Here is a 20,173-nt window from a genome sequence, read left to right as displayed (position 1 = left end):
TATGAAAAGAGGAGGGCGGGCAAGCAAGCAAGCAAGGAGGATGAAACTTCCCTATTTGAGACTATTAATTGGACAGTTGACTTCTGCATGCAAATGGACTAAAACCTATAAAGTTGTGAGATCTTGTGACCAAGCTCTTTTTTGCTTCCATCTTGGAGCCATCCAGGCAGGGGCCACGACTGTGGCACTGGTACTGCCAGGGTGTGGCCTTTGAAGAGCTCTCAATAAATATCCATTTAATCCCCTTAACTCTGTGTAGCCTCTGTTCCAGCTCCTCTAGGCATCAATAGGAAGAAATACAACTGAATTTGGCAACAACTACAATGGTATATCCTAGGAAGACTAACATGATTATATGGGTTCAAAAAACTAACAGTTGACTTCAGAATGTCAACATTTATGAAATATGAGTTTACTCAAAATACAAAATTAAACTATATAAAATAATTAGAATAATGGAGAAAGTGACAAAGAATGCCGAGAGACTAGACATGTTAGTTTCAAAACATATATCAAGCACTGCACATACTCCTGGAGAAGCATGGGTTAACACATAAATATATTCATGTAGTCTTGAAGAACACAGCAAATTACAGGATAGTTTTTGCTTGTAAATGTTGAAAATAAGCTTACCTGAACCAAAGGTCTTGAAAGAACCTGACTTCCAAAACACTGCTTGGTTTTTCACATATCAACATGTAACATGTTTATTCTAGGAGAGTCTAGACCTCACATATGTGTTTTGGAAGAGGAAGGAAAAGGAAAAAGAAAACCAAAACTTCCCACAAAAATAACCCTTCACAAACCACTTATCATGATTTCATGATTGTGATCTACAGAAAAAACATGTAAAAAGTCATTGATCATGTGCTCTTTAGTCAGAAAAACATTAAATACCAGATCTTGTATATGGTAAAAAGGATATGTCCTAGTGTATACTAAACCAAGCAAGCAATTAAATTGAAATTGATTTATTCTTCCTCTTTTTCTCCCCCAAGGGTAATCCTATGGGACAGCTCCCCATTAAATTTTCATTTCCATTATGATACTTTTAAAATCAATTTTATTGCAGCCAAACATTGTTCATATACCTGTCCATAAAATAAATTGTGATATATACACAACACTAAGTTACAGAGCATAAATTTACAACTTTCAGCAGATTCTGTTTAACAAACCGGAAATTGAATAACTTGAGTACTTGGAGAAAGTGAACTTCCTTATTTTGGTACAAATGTTTTTTGCCTCCCTGTACTCTAATGAGACTTAAACTGGTTTAATAAACGAATGCTATTGTGTAACATCTCACTGTTTTCTCTTATGTTCTGTTTCTAGACAGAATTTTTCATATGCTTCTTCAATTTCTGGATCCATCTTGTTATCAAGGTCATTAAAATACCTAAAAAAAACCCCAAAAAACAAAACCCCCCATGAAAACTGTTAAGTTTATGTACAGATTTTCAGAAACAGTAAATAGGTGAAATATTTACATAGACATCAAGGATAAAACAGAGCTTATGGGCCCTAAGAAAACAAACAGAAATCCCAAAGCAGCATTGATATGTACAAATTACTACAGTGTTTGTCACCACTTTAGATCATCTTAGGCTGTCCACAGGTTAAAAGACAGAAATATTTCCAAGATGACAGAAAAATGCAATAATGTAATACAAGCTTTCAAAAATGTAATAACACATTTACACAGATGCATTTACAAAAAATATCATTAGCATCATATTAGCAAAACTTTTGTTGGTTAACATCCCAGTTCAAATACTGTATCAACTCTCTTGGTTGCACACTAGTCAGAAAAATATCTTTATATAGAAAACCTGTTTGTTGATATATGAAAGAAGGCGACCTTACTTCACCTCCCTTTTGTATCTGCATTATATGACCTTCTAATACATGTTAACCAGTCTTTTGGAAAAGATGTGTCTCATTTAGGTCACAGAAAAGACTGTATCCCATTAATGATAATCAGTATTGTGCAGAGTGGAGACTAACAGTTTCCAAAAAATCAAGATGGGAAGTGATAGGGATCACTTAACAGCTTTTTTTTTCTCCTCACAGTTACTGAGAAGTAACTTGAGTGTTCCCTGTTTTCTCTAGGTCCAACTGGAGTTTTCATCACCATAAACTAGGACAATGGAGTTGTAGCTTGAACATGATAGTGTATATAATTCTAAACAGCCTTCAAAGAAATCAGCAGCTATTGACTCTCATAAAAGGTGCATTAGTTTCAGGTGCACAGTTTATTACCTTCTGTGCCTTATTCCCAAACAAGGGAATCAGCATGTGCATTAAAGCAGATAACAACAGTTCACAAGGGTAGTTTTTTCCACAGTATGATCTTGTTGATTTCTGATGACATCACTAATTTATCTTCCAAAGTTCCTGTAACTCCCCTCAGCTAGGTGCCATCTAAAAGTTTTCTAATTTACTAACAAAAACATTGATCCAGACCAGCACTCTTATCACACATAAACACAACACTAAAAATGCTTTTGAGTATCAAATCATGACCTGAAAGTCCTCCTTCAACCAGTACAGAGCTCAGAGCAATTTATTTTACACTGTATTTCTTTCACTGATTTCCTATCAAATTCTTATAAACTGGTGTTAGAAGGTGAGACTATATTCCCATCTACTGCTTCCCCTTTTACCATTAATTGAAGGAATACTACTTATCCTGAAGAGAAAACCTTAACAACCTTCTCCCTTTGAAAGACACTGAAAATTTTGTAATTACCTCTAGCTAGAATGAATTCAGGTTGTCCCACTACCAACACCTGAAGGTATGATGCATCATTTTACTTGCAATTTTTTTCTAAAATGCAGAAGAGTATGTTTGCACATGTGTAAAAATATATGAAGTTTACTTGCCCTACTCAATTGGATAAATATAAAATGTTTCAAACTTGTGTGATTACAAACCAACTTACACCTGAACAAACACGTAATTTCCATTGAAAAACTAAATAATAATTATTAATTTCATTTTTTACAAGATTGGATTCCTAAATTTGCAGTAAAAATAACTAGTGTTAAAAAAAATCCCAAAACCACCCCACAACAACTATCACTCAAAAAGAAGACATACTGATCTCCAGGTCCTGATAAAGCCACGCCATTTTCTTCATAATCTGGAAACAAATCCTCTCTTTCAAGCAGTTCTTGGTATTTTTCTCGGTAATCTGCCAGAGTAAAAATGAGGCCCAGTAATATATTAGTCTTCTAAATTAATGGACATCTATACACTTTGAAAATAGCCTATTTAATTAAACCATAAATGGCATGAAACATTATTGAAAAAACTCCCACTACAGTGTTTTCTCAGTACATCAATCAAACTCCAAGAATGATACCTGTCTTCCCAAAGAAATAAAGGCAGTCACAGTTATCTTTACCTCAAATGATGTTGTGCCACGTTGCACTCAGATTATAGGAAACAAAGAAACAAACTCTTTTGCTACTAACTATGGACAAACAAAAGAAGACCTGTGGAAGCCAAGTGCTGAGGACTATGGCACAAATTCTTCTGAACTATATGAACTCAACTGCACATTTTCCATTTCAAATATTTACCTTCTTTTTAGAACAGAATAAGGCATGTGCTACACAAAGCCAGGAGTTCAGCTATAATTTTGTCTGTTAAGTTGTATGAGTTTCAGATATTTTAAGAACAACTTTTTATGTACTTCAACAGGATATAATTGCAACTTTTAAAAGATTGAGAAAACAGGGGACATACCTGGATCTGCTGCAGTGAAAGGAATGCCATCAGAAGTGTAAAATGTTGGTTCATTCTAAGAATAAAGTTATAAAGTAAGTTATATGAGTTCAGAGACAGATGTTTGTAGCTTTTAGCAATGTGATTGTCTATGAATCAAATTCATATTAAACTAAGGAACTGAAATACCAGTACATTCTTACCATAAAATAGTTAGGGTCATTTTCAGGAGTAGCTTTTGTATGTGGAAAAGTTTCATGAACTCTACCCCAGTTACTTGATCGTAGTTCAACTACTTTCAGAAGCATATGTTTCACATCTCTGAAATAAACAAAAACAGCACAAATGTTAGAATGATTTGTGCAAAACAATAATTGGGATAATGATTACCTAATGGGGGAGGGGAAGGACTTAATCCATACAAACAGAAAACACACATACACACCCATCTCATTAAGTGGAACATTAATCTCTAGTAAAAGATAAAAGACAGAACAAAACCAAAACTGAAAGAATCATTCCTCCCACAATTACTACATGAAAGTGACCAACATATCACCTTACTTTTTGTAAATGAAAGTTTTTAAGGAAATATTTTGGACATGGTCATTATTCTTGAAGATTTTTAAGATGTTCTGTTTAAAATAAAAGCAAAATACTACAAACAAATTTATCTTCTCACCTGCTACAGTTTGCATCCAACACAACGTTTTCAATTCTCTGAATAATTTCCTCCATATCATTCTTTTCTTTTTCTTTCCAGGCATCTTCTAAAACTGAGCCTGTCAACTAAAGACAAGGTATTAGGTTTTGTTGGGGTTTTTTTGCTTAGCATTTTTTTCCCTTTTAAAGTGAATTATAAAAGTTTAAGAAACTGTCAACAGAACAGTTTCTTTAACAATCCATAGCATTTAGATGCATTATGTGACTACCTGAGGGTTGAAGGTCCCAATCTCCGACATCTTTTTGTTGAACGGATTAATGACCACATAAATAGTTTATTTTAGACTACAGACAGTATGCTCTATGTCCAATGTTGCCTAGAATTTCACAGCCACTTCCCTCATTTCAGTCTTGAAATGTGATTTTGAAACAACTCTCCAGTGATTTAATTACACTGCGAAACAGTCACATTACAACAAAATGCATTTTTTAATATTGCAGTGATTTCCTGTTAAAAAAGCGTTACATTTCATCATCTTTCTGAGATTATGTGTCAGTGGGACATGGAGATTGCATTTGGCCATACTATTAATTGTGTCACATCAACACAAAAATATTGCAGCATTCTGAATCCTGCTGAAACGACTAACAGCATTTGTCAGATCTTAATAGCTTTAAATACATGCTATGGAAAGAGACCATATTTTTGCACATGATGCCACAGGCTTACCTGATAATAACAATAGGCTAGTAAGCTTTACAAAGACTTCAGTCAACATACCTAGAATCAGGCCACAGAATTTCACCTGGGTATGTATAAAGAGGAGCCAAGAATTATCTGTCCAAGCTAACTTGAGTTTTAATACATAAAATCTGTGAGACTGAAGCTGTTGCTGAGAGAGTGTTAGCAGCAGACAGTCTAGAACTGCTATGCATGAAAGCCTTTTCTGTTAAGAACAGGTACTTAATTAATTGTCTAATAATTGTACAGTAGGAGATAAGAGTTAAACTATAAAAAATTAATTGTGCCACTATGGTCAAACTTAACAGCAGTTCCTAATCTACTCAGCATAAATACTACATGATCTAAAAATGCTTGGAATGGTGTCTGATGATACAAAGGAATAAAATGCAAAGATAAAAGCAAGCACTTGTTTCACATTCCCAGTTTTCTACTGCAGTCCTGCATTGATCCTAGGTAATTAGATAACAACTCTAAGAAGGTTTAATTAAAAATAAATATACTGCAAAGCAAATAGGTGAAAAGCCTGTATCTACCACTATATTAAATGGAAAGGACAACAGGAGACATCTGTTGCTTCAGTAGTGAATCCAATGTTTCATGAGGTAGCCCAGTCTATCTACAGATACACTTCAACATTTGTAGATACTTGGAGCTTCCTTCTTCATTCAGGACTATGATGATATATCAAAAAAAATAAAAAGCCAACTTTTTTTCTTCTTTTAAAACTACTGTCTCACCTTCAGCAGTTTCACTGCACACATCAAATTATTATCCACAGGGTTAGAGAAGAGCACATTTAGTAATTCCCGAAGGCCTTCTTGAAGAATTTCTGCTCGTGTGACCTGTCCCTTTGTTCCTTTAATCTGAAAAATATATTGAAAAATCCAAAACCCAGCTACATTAAAAAAACTTAAGTTTTAGAAATTAATTTAGTCACATTTTCTCTCTCGGATGCTGTATGATTTGGTTTGTGATTAACATAGTTGAGCTCTTCAGTTGAAAGAACATGTCAAATACTATAACTATTTGTAGAATATAGAGTAGTATCCTTGCAATTCTGACATATACATAACGATGCCTGCCTAGCATTTTTTCTTTGCTAATAAATTGCTAAGAAAAGCTGCAAAATGTCTGGCAAGTGATCCACGCCATCCCAAATTCTCAGAATCCCATGCTCTTTTCCCATCCTACCTTATGCATTCTCTGCAGCTGTAGAGTACCTTACTTCTAGAAGGCATGCTTTATATATTTAAAAATGAGAAAAGAAATGCTTTAAAAAGAAATGGTACTCCAAACTGGGCAACTTCCCCTCCCTCAAATCCTTTGGAAAGCTTCCTTTTTACTTCTAGTAAGTGGAAATTAGATTTCAAGACCCACTTATGAATAAAAATGTAAGTCAGAGTTTTCTTTCCTCATGCCAGCAGAACATTTTAGTAGTGTCTGCTTAAACCAAACTTTTGAAATAATTCAGTGAAAAATATATTTTAAGGACACTGCAGTAATCAGTGAACTTACTGAACTCACGAGTATAAGAGTCAAAGAATTTTTATGTGTACATACATTTTTTGTACATATCCGAAACAAAATAACTGATCTAAATAAAAAACTCATGCTTCATGCATAAGCCAAAGACTCAACCTTCAGAAGAAATATCTTTCAAGGTCTGCATTTTTATTGTTCATTTTGAAGATTCCCATGCCTTCCTCAAGCATTTGATAATAGCTCCTATTAGTGGCTGAATACTGAATTGCATGGGTAATACCTATCTTCTGCTAGGTTGTAACAATTTCTGTGTTGTTTAAGTGTAGCAATCTGGTGGGTTTACCAGACAAAAGAAAATACCAAAAGCTTCATTCTAAAGGTGATTTATGGCTGGTTCTTTTTATGTATTCTTACATATTTTAAAAAATCTTTATATATATTTATTTTCTGATGATCTTGTCCTTTTTCATTTATCTGTTTCTAGGACACACATTATAATTAAGCTGTTCTAAAGTTCTTTTACTTTATTCCCCTTTCCCTTTAAAAAAACAAACTCAAAAAACCCGCACTTCAAATGATATTCCATTTTAGTGTTTATTTAAACACAACAAAAATTAATGAATATGAATGACATACAACTTTCTTCTTACCTCTAGGTTAAGATAAAGTTCAGCTAAGAACAGCACAAAGGCATGAAATTGTTTTTGAGCAGTCTCATCTCCTTTGGCAGCTTCATCTCTGTTTTCATACTCTGTTTGGCACCTGAAAACATTAAAGCAAAAATCATATAATCTATAGACAACCCAACATATGCAACATGCTACTTATTTAATAGAATGCTAAGAACTTATTCACTGCATTAGAACTATTAAATGCTAAATAGTAGGAAGTTTGATTTCTGAAGGAAGTGAGAGGACTTCACAAGAATGCAGATTTTTGTTCTTCTAGGGGAGCACTGAGATAGCTGAGAAAGCAAAACAAAATAGGGCAAATTGCAACATGTAAAACTTAAAAGACAGTTACACAGTTTATATATTAGAATATGGGTCCAGGAAGTTTAATATGGGCAGACAAACATCAACAGAAATAAAATAGGTGTACTTTGAAAGATGTTTTCCCCCTTTCAGGGTACTGCCCACATTGTTTTAGATGCCTTTACATTTATTCGATAAATTCTTTATCCTACCATTTTAAGTGACAGAAGTAAAATTTAGATATAAATGCAAACAGTGAGGATTAAGATAACATCACAGTGAGCTAATTTTTTAGTGTTCAACAACTGTTGTTTTAAGTTTATCATGTCTTTACTCCTAAATATAGGTGGGCTAAGTGAAACTTAAAGTAAGAATCAAGTCTGGAGCTTAGGAAGACAAAAGTCCTTAAAGAAAAAGACTAATTTCTAAAGAATTCTGAAGTATTAAAGTGTGCTATTCCTTCACGTGTCATACAGTAAGATTTAAAAGGAAATACATCCATTTAAAAAATGTTGCATTTTTGTCAACTATGAAGCCTAATCATTATTAAACCTTAATCCCCCAAATTCTGTAGTAACTGAAAAGTGAAGAAATTTATCCTTCTGGATTTTATGCATCATAGGTGTAAAGTCAGTTAGCAAACCAACAAACTTTTCACAGCAACTCCAGCCAGAAAAGTAATTAAAGAAAAAACACAATGAAATAAGCCCTGGCAAAAGTCAAAGGACAAACACAGTACATATACATGCATTTAGTATACATTTAAAGTTGACTACCTTTTGAATTTACCCTATAACATGGTATCAGTGCAATATACTCAACTGCAAGGAGCTTACAGAACTTGAAGTCCTATTTTCATATTAAAAATGTAAAAATTTAAAAATATATGTGTTAGATATCTAGTAGGTACCTATGCTTTAATAATCCTCAATCTAAATTTCTATTTTATATATGCAGACTATATTAAGAGTTACATACAAAAAAGAAAGGCAACCTGAGAAAGTAACAGGCTTAAAATGACACACTGATACTGACCTTTGAAGTAACAACTGCCGAAAGCTCCCAGTTTGTGGACTAATGTTTAGATGGTGAGATAGATAGTTACACAACCGTGCTCCCATGTAGGAAAAATTTGGGACAGATGTGGCCTTCCAAAATAAAAGTGGAAAAATAAATTATTCATAGCAGTCATGATTAGGTTATCAAGAAATATCTTTAAGAGATTTTTGAAAATCTGCCTTTAACAACAGTTGACTAGACAATTGAAGAAGATTAATAATTACCATTTCTCATGTTAATTTTTCTCTCATAAACACTTTGCTATATGTATTTCAGCACTTTGAAGTTCATTATACTGATTTTGTGGCTTTAAGAAAATAACCAGCATTGTGCCATTTGTCCTCAATTCTACTTCTCCATTGTGACCTACACCAAGGAGTATCTGAAAGTCACTTTCAAACTGTTAACAAAAAAAAAAAACAAACCCAAGAAACAAAACAAAAACAAAAAAACCCAAGAGTGGACATTAAGACTTTTTTTAAGGACCAAACAGTGTGTTAAAATAAATATCTCACCTTGATTCAGTCTAAGAGCTATTTATCCCAGATTTTTATTTTTGGCAATAAGGAACGCTCAGGGAAAGAGTACAAGAACATGGTAAGTAAAGATAAATACTTTCTCCTGTACATGCTCCAGCAAACTACAGAATAGCAAACTTCTGATTCAGATATTAAAACTGTATCATTACAGTTAATAGTTCTTGATAAGTCTTTTTTTCTAAAACAAGCCCTGTTACTTTGAATATTTACACTTTTATAATCTAAAAACAGGTAGTGGCAATGAAATTCCACAACATAAGTTATACACTCTCTGAAAAAATATTTTGCTTTGAAACTGATATTTGAAAATTCCAAGAGGTGGTAAAAGTAATTTGGAATCCATTAGTGTTTACATTCAACCTCTCTTAGAACTTAAAAGCAGAACATTCCCTTATTTTGGCAATTTATTACTGCTTATTTGTTTTGAATTATCTTCTAACAAGACCTGAATTTGATATTATTTCTCAGATATCGTGTCAGTGAAAAGAGGCTCTGGTCTAAGTAATTTGATCAGCTCTGCCAAAAAATAAGCCCCATGGATACTAGGAATTCATTAAACTTTTCCTTTGGCTTTATCATCTTTGAACATTCATTTTATATCTATCAGTGCTATAAATGTGTTTGCATGCTTCTGCTTCTAACATGTATGAAAAAGAATCTTGCCATTATCATGTCAATGCATTATAGCTACTTACATTCTACAGGCAGAGGAAAATATGCACTAAACATAACTGTACTATGTGCATTACACTGCTGGAAAGAACTGAGATATCTTTGAAAGATACAACAAATTTAAGTAATTAAGAAAGTCAAATCAACTGTAGTGTCCAGTAAGAGGCATGTGAAATAGCTAACAAGCTTTTTGGTGCTTTAGTTCAATCAGTTGCTTGGACTAGAAGAGGTGCCCCTCTTTTTATAAGGCAAAATATGTCACTTAAATTACACTTCTCATTCCTAAGGAAAAAATAAAACCCCAAAACCAACCTCAAAAAAAAAAAAAAAAAAGTCACAAACAAACAAAAACCCCCAAAACCACCACAAAACACCACCAAAACAAACTGCCACACAGTCAAAACCAAAAACTACTTCAAACATCATCTGCATTTTTTAAACCATTATCTTCCCAATCAGTTGGTCTGTATTTGCGGTTGCATCAAATACTGAAACAATGCCATTTGGGGTATTCTGACCTGGCATAGCACACAGAGATAAAAATAACTAACTAACTAACTAACTAACTAACTAACTAACTAACTAAATAAATAAATAAATAAATAAACCTCATATCTTACTAACCAATCATTATAGTACAATAATATCTTCCCTGAATTATTGTTGCTTTATAATCCTAGTTTATCTCCAACTCCAAAAAAGTCAAAATCTAAGCATGAAGGCTAGCCTACCAATACATATCTTGAGAAATTTTACTTGATGTAACAGCAACAGTACACCATACTAACTACACAATAGTCAAGACTCTTAAGCTATGAAGTCAGTGTTCAACTTTTGGAAAACAAGTTAACTGGCACTTTGCTCTGTCAAGACATAAATGGATTAGGAAGAACAGGGAGAAGTATATAATTGTTACAGACAGGCTAAGATACCTGATACCCAGATGAAGGGAAGATTGTACAGGATTTTGGTTTCTTTTATTTTAGCCTTTTTTCCTTCACAAACCTAGCATGTGTAGATCTGCTCAAACATCACTGATGCAGATGCTTATAAACACACTTCAGCATATTTAAATCAAGTTTTAAGATAGACCAGGACAAGTAAAAACAAATACTTGAGCAGAGGCTCAAGATAGAGGAATAAAGCATAGTTGACTGACACTCAAACGCTCATATCCTGACATACAATGAAGATGAAATAATGTGCTTTTGGATACTAGGACAGCATTTTGCACTAAGTTTTATTTTTCAGAAAAATTATTATCTTTCAGAATATTACTCAATGCTTCTCACTTAAGGAAGGCACATCCAACCCTAATATTGAACTTGTTTAAATAGGGGGAGAGAAAAAGAGGCAACATTAAAATACTTATATTAAACAAGAGTCAATTTATTAAACATCTATGAAATTTCTTCAAATAAAGTTATATGGAATATTTTAATCTTTTATTAACTTTTCTCCATGCGTCCAAATAAAGGATGAAAAAACTACACTGCCAAACACAGCACAAATAACCTTTATGTATAACTAAACTGTTCTTAATTAAATATGTATCAATTCTGCATTATAGTAAGAAACTTAAGACTCTACAGTTCTTAAGACTCTACTCAATATGTGACAATCACGCAGGTTTTACATACTCCAGATTATTTCACAGTAAAAAAATCTGCAAGTATCTGCACTTAAAAGGTGCATAAAGTTTACATTCTTCAATGTAGAATTTGAAAGCAACTCAGGATAACGGAAGATACTTAATGCAATAAATAGCAAGCAGAAGTGTGACTTCATTCTCTGCAGCATGCCCAGAAGACAGTAGCAACAGCTCATTTGCTAAATCACACTGATTAAGCTGTTTTTTCCAATGGCTCCCCCAATTAGTACAGAGTTCAGCTCAAGGTCTCTGTCCTCATTTCCATGGCCATCAATGGGACTAGAACTAGTTACCAGCAGACTAGCTTTCCTTTTTTCTAATTATGATGTTCTAAAATAGTTATAATACCAAATGAAGAACAAAGCTTGTCAGTAAAAAGAGCATTTCCCAAAGTAGGTATATTATTTTTTTTTAATTCAAAATAACAAAATAATTTATTATGAATATTTTTGTAGGATAGAATAAAAATGTACAACTGACAGTCTCTGCTATGTAAATCCAGCAATTCAAATATAACTTCTTTAATGAACTGCTGTAATTTCAACTCTAGTATGTGACCTGAGAGATTCAAATACACAACAAAGGAAACAGAGTAAATTAGGGAAATTTATCAACCAGCCAAGTATATCACTTGAGCTATCATTACAGTTTATTGAGAAAAATCTTTCCCTATACATTTCAGTCTAAAAAGAAAAAATCAATCCATTAAAATACTATGTAGGCACAATGATATAACAAATAATACTAGCATGCATATCTTGCACACTAGGTAACAGAGGCATAACATCCATGTTAAGACAGAATACACAGGCTACCTGTTGATATACGAGTTCAACAAGTTCTTGCAAAGTTTCATCTGCAGTGACCCAGCTATTCACCGTTTCGGCAAACTGCTCTATTTCAGTTTCAAAACAACCTGGTTGCTCGGCGAGATGATTTAGAAAGTCTTGTACATATTCTGCCAAAGTCAGAAAGCCATCATATTCATCTTCAAAGGAAGACTCCTATAGCAGTGAAAGAATATACCAGCAATTTAAAAGGAACCTTAAATAAAGTTGTCACACTTACTATCTCCAGAAGTAACCATATAGCCCTTAGTCTTGAGTAACTCCTGATGCTCTGCATACTTGATAGTGAACTTTATTACACATTTCACTTAAACATTTTTAGCAAATACAGACCTCTGCATCAAAAAAACTCAAGTAGTCAGGAACTAGGTAACATGTTTTTATAGAGATTAAGATCTCCCAGCAAAACACATCAAAAGGCAGATTAAAAGGAAATTAGTTTGCCAAGTTGACTCTAAGATTAACTAACTAACATGTAAGTATACCTGCTAAGAATAAAATTACCAAACTGAGGCTCAACACCCTTTCCTGATGCACACACGAACTGCTACAGCTATATGAACTGTAGAAGAAAAAATAATTGAAAATTGGAAACAAAATATTTTGAGCTTACCTAGAGTGCAAAAGTGCTCCAAAATATGCAGGAAGGGGGAAAATTACAGAAATAGAATACAGTGTAATGTTCCCATTTGTAAAATACAGGCAGGAAATAATGCATACTTTATCAATGTTTATGCTCCTGCTGATGGAACGGAAAGCTGCTTTACTGGGTTTGTGTGGCCAGGTTTTGGTAGTGGGGGGAACTGCAGAGGTAGCTTCTCTGAGAAGCTTCTGGAAGCTTCCCCCATGTCAGGCAGAGCCAATGCCAGCTGGCTCCAGGATGGACTTGCCACTGGCCAAGGCTGGGTCAATCAGAGATGGGAGTGATGTCTCAGGGATAACATAGTTAAGAAGAAAAAAAAGTTATTGCACAGATGTAATTGGGACCAGAGGAGAGTGGAGTGAGAATATGTGAGAGGAACAACTCTGTAGACACCAAGGTCAGTGCAGAAGGAAGGGCAGGAGGTGCTCCAGGCACTGGAGCTGAGATTCCACTGCAGCCCGTGGTAAAGACCATGGTGAAGCAGCTGTGCTCCTGCAGCCCAGGGAGGGCCGCAGGGATACAGAGATCCACCTGCAGCTTCTGGAAGAGCCCATGCCAGAGCAGGGGATGCCCGAGAGGCTGTGATCCTGTGAGATGCTTGTGCTGGAGCAGGGTCCTTGCAGGGACCTACGGATCCGTGGAGAAAGGAGTCCACACTGGAGCAGGTTTCCTGATAGGACTTGTGACCCCATGAGGGACCCACGCTGGAGCAGGCTGTGCCTGAAGGACTGACCCTGTGTAAGAGTGACCCATGGTGGAGCAGTTTGGGGAGAGCTGTTGCCTGTGGGGTGGACACACTGGAGAAGTTCATGGAGAACTGTCTCCCATGGAACAAACTCCATGCTGGAGCAAGGGAAAGACTGACTCCTCTCCCAGAGCATTGGCAGGAACAATAGGCGATGAACTGATCATAACCCCCATTCTGGTCTCACTGTGCCAACGGGGGTGGAGAAGGTAGAGCTGGGAAAGGGAGGGAAGGTGTTTTTAAGGTCTTATTTTACTTCTCATTATTCTGCTCTGATTTTTGTTAGTAATAAATTAAATTAATATCTCTAATTCAAGCCTGTTTGGCTCATGGACAGTATTTGGTGAGTGATTTGCTCCTGGTCCTTTCCTCAACTCATGAACATTTGTTATATTTTCTCTCCCCTGTCCAGTTGCGGAGAGGAGGGAGAGAGAAGCTTTGGTGGATGCCTGGCATTCAACCAGGGGCAATCCACTAATTTTGTCCATTCAAAAATGAATGTATGTAACAGTCTCTAAAGTCAATGCTGTCCTGGATAATTACAATGCTAGTATATGAGGAATAGCATAGGAAGCAACATACTTTATGATGTAACTATTAATAACATAGCACCAATAATTCACCTTTTCATACTGTACAAAAGATTGTGAAAAGTATCTCATGAGATCTCAGAAGAGCAAGCAGGAACCTGAAGAGGGAACTGCTAAAGAGCTGACAATAATTACTGATTCAAGACATTAAGGGTAACATACAAGATATCAGAATTCTCAACTGATCTATTTAATGTGAAAAAGATTTAAATATATCTACTGTAATGAAAAATCAAGCTAAAAATGATAACCACTTTTTCTTTACTTAGTGGACATAAATACACTGATAAGGTTTATAATTACATTCTCCCTCTCCCCACCATCCCTCCCTTAATGAGAGGATATCCTTTACTTTCTGTCTTCAAAATGCCTCATTCTCTTATCTACTGCAAAGCAACATGGATCTATGAAAGATAAAAGCTCTGGATACAAACTGTGGAGAAAGACAGATACACATTGCTGAAAATCAAGTATTTGCATTAATTTCACAACCTGTAAAGAATGTGTGGGGAAAAATTCAGATTTTCCAAAATTCTTTAAAGACCTGTGTTGTAAGAATATACAACTTAAGCTAATGAGGGACACATCAATGTAACAAAAGAAAAACTAAAAGGTTTCATATGATGTTTAATTAAGTAGAATATTTGCCCAGTGAATAATACTGAAGACAAAGTTAATGTGGCCCAGCAGAAATAGGAAAAAAAAAGTATTTAAGGAAATGGTGGCAAATCATTATTATTCATAAAGATAAAGCTATCAACAACCTTCTGAGCTGGGATCGGACCGGAGGAACTACAGAGGTCCTTTCCAACCTAAACTATTCTATGATTCTAATGGTTTAGAGCTTATGGAGCCAAAGAATAAAAGCTAACAAGCCTCTAACTTGCTAAATATTCTATTTCTATAAATGAAATCAAATTTTACTAGGCAATTTCAAATCGCTCAGTAAAAGTTTTGCACAACTAACTATTTTGGTCCACAGAACTGACATTATTGTGCAAAAACTGCAGCTTAGTCACATACAGCACAACTAGTATCTCTTCAAACAGCCTGTTTGAAAACTCTCCATAGAAGTTGCAGGGGATGCAGCTGCTGTAGCTAGTAAAAGAAGCTGCTCTTTCTGAAAGCCATCAGGTTGTTATGAGATCCTCATTTAGTAGAGAGGAAGGCATATTTCTCTCATCTTCACCTGATAAAAATTCACTCTTGGAGGAAATGTCCTTGTTCTGCAAGGGACTCCAATCCCATTTGGTATACTGGTGTCCTTGTATTCATACTCCTCTTCCCATTTTGTAATTAAAAGGCTAACCACAGAGGCTAAACTCAGCACCACATTCATCTACCTCTAGTAATTACGCAACTTCAAAGTTAGTCTAGGTTTTAGTAATTATGCCAGGGAACAGAACAAATGGGAGAGGAAAAAAAAATTCAAACTTTATTATATATTGTATATTGCTAAATTAGGAGCAATAAATACTTAAAACCTAATTAGATTTAGTCCAGTAACTTCTAGACATAAACCCCTCATGTTTCTCACTGGCAGATTTTAAGCTTTGACAAAGGAGATAGAACCATATACTGTATCAACTAAGTTTTGGGGTTTTATCTTCAGATTATACCTACTCAGCAAGTATACAATAGTTAATGCAAAATTAGGTATAAAGACTCTTACAGGTACAAGCCTCATATGACATGAATAGGTGATTTAATTGGCACCTTAATATTTGACTAAAAGTATAAACCCCACTAGTGAGGCTGCTTAGCTTCCATTTGGAAATTAGTTGAAGAAAAAAAAAAAGGAGGTGGAGGGGAAATTCCACCTAAGATATTTGTATTTGTAAAAGCAATAGTTCCCACCTCCTTATACCAGTACCAGTTTATCTGCCTGCATAACAAAAAGATATGCCAAGAATTCACATAGATCTTCCTTAGAGTAGAATTACTGTAGCAACAATATGGAAGACATGAAGAGTAGAAAATAAGTACCAACTTTTATTATGTGGTGAATGTACAGTATGAATTGGAGATTACCCTTAGCCTGGCTGCAAATATATTTCATATTAGGTATGCTGCTCAGAATGAGCCCAAACCTACTTTTTTACCCTCTGGTGACACAATATCCCTGAAGGAATTCAAAGACACATGATGGTACATAAAGTTAGGCAGTCATGGCAAATCATACCCATGGCACAGTAAATTTAGGAAAGGTAAAGGCTATGCTTAGAAAAGCTAAAGTTCAAGTTTTTCCCACACTTGCTTCAAAAACCCATGCAATCTGAATAAAAGTGCAGCTAAGTTTTTAATGAAAATGCAGTACAGATATAACAGAGGTAGCTGTGAAAAATGCTTATGCTGATGTTGGGTATAATCAATAAGGAATGTACCTATCTGGAGCAAACTTCAAGCAAAATACTAAAGGCTCTCACAGTATAACATTCTCTTATCACAACATTCTGACTCTCTGGAGGCTATCATCCAAATTTTTGAAATCTCTTCAGCAAATGCAGCATTCAAGTTATCTGATACGCAAGAGCACAAGAAACATTGTAAAACTGAATAGAAGTAAATTGGCATATACTAAGAAGAGAAGACTAACACTCACTGCAAAGTTCTGGTTATATCCTGATGGATAAAATTCAGGTGCTTTAACAGACAAGTTTGATGTTACCACAGGAGCCACAGCCACCTGAGATTCAGCCATTTCTGGTCCAGAATCAGGAACTGAAACTTTTGCTTGTGATCCAGATGGAATTCTTGCCTGTTGCAGGTGTTCTGAAAAGTTTTTGATAAATGGGTTTTGTTAATGTTTTTTTCTTAGAAACCACTAAATTAGTATGTATTCACACAGAGTACACAAAAACAAATACATTGCTTTTTGGACTTAAAATATACTTTTACTTATACTATAAATATTCTTTCCTCCAAGCTCAGAAGGGATGCATCCCAATAAAGAGGAAGTCAGGCAAAATTGCCAGAAGACACCTGCATGGATGAACAAGGAGCTCCTGGACAAACTCAAACACAAAAAGGAAGCCTACAGAGGGTAGAAGGGACAGGTAGCCTGAGAGGAAGACAGATTGTCGGAGCAGCCAGGGATCAGTTTAGGAGAGCAAAAGCCCTGAGAGAATTAAAACTGGCCAGGGACATCAAGGGCAACAAGAAAAGCTTCTATAGGTATGTCCTACCTGACAAATTTGGTGTCCTTCTATGATAGGATTACAGCAGTGGTGGACGAGGGAAGAGCAGCTAGTATCATCGACCTGGACTTATGCAAAGCATTTGACACTGTCCCACACAAAATCCTTGTCTCTAAACTGCAGAGACAGATTTGACAGATGGACCACTCGGTGGATAAAGAACTGGCTGGATGGTCACACTCAGAGTTGTGGTCAACAGCTCAATGTCTAAGTGGAGACCAGTGACAAGTGACCTTCCCCAGGGGTCAGTACTGGGACCAGTGCTGTTTAACATCTTTGTTGGTGATATGGACAGTAGGATCAAGGGCACCTTCAGTAAATTCGTTGATGACACAGAGCTGTGTGGTGCAGTCAACATGTTGGAGGGAAGGGATGCCATCCAGAGGGACCTGGAGAGGCATGAGAGATGGGCTTATGGGAACCTCATGAAGGTCAACAAGGCCAAGTGCATGGTCTTGCACCTGGGTTGGGGCAATCCCAAGCACAAGTACAGGCTGGGCAGAGAATGGGTCAACAGCAGCCCTGGGGAGAAAGACTTGGAGTTGTTGGTTGACAAGAAGCTCAACATAAGCTGGTAACATGCACTTGCAGACCAGAAAGCCAATGCTGTCCTGGGCTGTATCAAAAAAGGCATGACCAGCAGGGTGAGGGAGGTGATTCTGCCCCTCTATGCTGCTCTTGTGAGACCACACCTGGAGTACTGCATCCAGTTCTGGGGCCTCCAACACAACAAAGATGTGAACCTGCTGAAGCAAGTCCAGAGGAGGGCCATGAAGATGATCAGAGGGCAGAAGCACCTCTGCTATGGAGACGGCTTGAGAGTTGGGATTGCTCAGTCTGGAGAATAGAAGGCTCTGGGGAAACCTTATGGTGGCCTTTTAGTACCTGGTGGGGGCCTATGAAAAAGCTAGAGGGGGAGTTTTTACAAGGTCATGGAGTGATAGGATAAGGGGGAATGGCTTCAAACTGAAAGAGTAGGTTTAGACTGGATATTAGGAAGACAGTCTTCCCTGTGTGGATGGTGAGGCACTGGAACGGGTTGCCCAGAAGAGCTGTGGCTGCCCCATCCCCGGAAGTGTTCAAGGCCAGGTTGGATGGGGCTTGGAGCAACCTGGTCTAGTGGAAGGTGTCCTGGCCCATGGCAGGAGGGTGGAACTAAATGGTCTTTAAGGTCCCTTCCAACCCAAACCATTCTATCATCCTATATTTCAAATATATATATTTAATATGGATAAAGTTTTCATTTGAGCAAACTAGGCACCTTTCTACATGACAGAAAGTAAACACAATCAATGTTCATGTGAAGGTGACAAAAAAAGGGTGAAAGAGAGCCCTCTCTTTCCCCATGAAAACGATTTCTAAGAGCTAACCTGAGAAACGAATAAATTTTCTTATGATATTCTTGCTGCTTTTGGGTTTTTCTCATAGATATTATATGTAAAGGCATGATTCTAAAGGTCAATAAATGGAACAAATCACTATTTTTAACATAATCCTTAGACATTTAACTATCATTTTTGTACACAATTTAAAAAAAAATCCAATGAAATGGTGTTTTTAAAACCACATTTTCCAAATCCATGTTTATAGATTAGCTCCTCAATTTACTGAAAACATAATCTGGCTCTACCTGAAAAAGGTAACCAACAAATAATGTGTTAATGTGTTATGTTACTGTTGGGTTGGGTTTATTTTTTTGTCAAACCTTTAGTCCAGAGTTAGAGAATTCTTCTGTAAGGGGAAGAATGAGAACACCTGCATCCAGATGAACAAATGACTAAAACACATACATACAGATATATGGGCACAGAAAGGGAGGGAGGGACAGAGAAACGTTGCAAGCAGGCTACAACAGTACATCATAGCTTTACTTGGGCACGGGTCCATAGCCCAGAAACATGACTGCTCATCTAAGGAAAAGTGCAGTTGCCAGGCCCCCTACGCAGCTCATCTCCATGCAGTGGCCTCTAACCCCTAAGTGCGTGGAGTGGGAGAAAGTACGTGGCCCCGTGGCTAGGCCAAAGGGAAGTCTGTGTGGGAAGCCTCAGGGCTCCACTATCAGTGGGACGACGACGGGAATGGGGGTGGTGGGTGCCGGAGGAGCAAGCGAAGCAGGAGCAGGGCAGTGTGCACAAAGAATGGGAGCACAGCGGACTTTAGGGGGCCACTCCTCGATACCTTCGGCACCAGGGGCCTCTGGAAAGGCGGGGAAGGGGCCACTGCACGGTGGCCAGTACCTGCTTTTCCGGTGCTCAGCGGTGCTGTCTTCGGAGGTCGCAACGGCTCCTGCTGTAGCAAGCGGCCGCTCGTTTTACGTTGCTTTTCAGCCGAGACTGAACTATGGGAACTACTACCCCCAAGACAGGCCCCACCACCGCTCTCCGACGCGTCCGCGCCGCTGAGAGCAGCACCACCTCGATCCCGGTCCCGGCCAGCACCTGGAGCTCGGTCGAAACTATCCGACATACTCGAGTCGGGGTGGCTCAGGCGCTCATGGGAAGGAGCCAGCGACTTAATCTCGCTTCGCCGCGGCCCGAGCACTTCACTTTCAGTTTCACCCCCACACACACCACCACGATGGTGCCGACCCAGGCCGGCTCACAGCGCCCCCTCGCGACCTCTTAACATCCGT

General features: G+C 36.9%; 1 protein-coding gene across 3 annotated transcripts; it reads right to left on the bottom strand.

The window, feature by feature from the left end:
* Positions 1-1,046: 1,046 nt before the first annotated feature.
* LOC148220082 (polyadenylate-binding protein-interacting protein 1-like) lies at positions 1,047-20,124 on the bottom strand. 3 transcript variants are annotated; one of them, XM_088155646.1, is made up of 11 exons: positions 19,779-20,121; positions 16,947-17,116; positions 12,334-12,522; positions 8,633-8,745; positions 7,274-7,385; positions 5,879-6,004; positions 4,416-4,522; positions 3,937-4,054; positions 3,755-3,809; positions 3,104-3,197; positions 1,047-1,399 (listed from the first exon to the last, which is right to left on the bottom strand). In XM_088155646.1, the coding sequence occupies exons 1-11, from the start codon at positions 20,005-20,007 to the stop codon at positions 1,306-1,308; spliced, it is 1,407 nt and encodes a 468-aa protein (XP_088011772.1). In that variant the 5' UTR covers positions 20,008-20,121; the 3' UTR covers positions 1,047-1,305. The 3 variants fall into 3 exon arrangements, with proteins under 3 accessions (XP_088011772.1, XP_088011771.1, XP_088011773.1); XM_088155645.1 differs by having other exon boundaries at positions 1,047-3,197; positions 19,779-20,122; XM_088155647.1 differs by lacking the exon at positions 12,334-12,522 and having other exon boundaries at positions 1,047-3,197; positions 19,779-20,124.
* Positions 20,125-20,173: the final 49 nt, after the last annotated feature.

The sequence above is a fragment of the Sturnus vulgaris genome, chromosome W, assembly GCF_052056855.1.
Source record: "Sturnus vulgaris isolate bStuVul1 chromosome W, bStuVul1.hap1, whole genome shotgun sequence".
NCBI classification, from domain to species: Eukaryota; Metazoa; Chordata; class Aves; order Passeriformes; family Sturnidae; genus Sturnus; species Sturnus vulgaris.
Note: the sequence above shows the minus strand (reverse complement) of the source record. Positions and strands in the feature narration are given on the sequence as shown.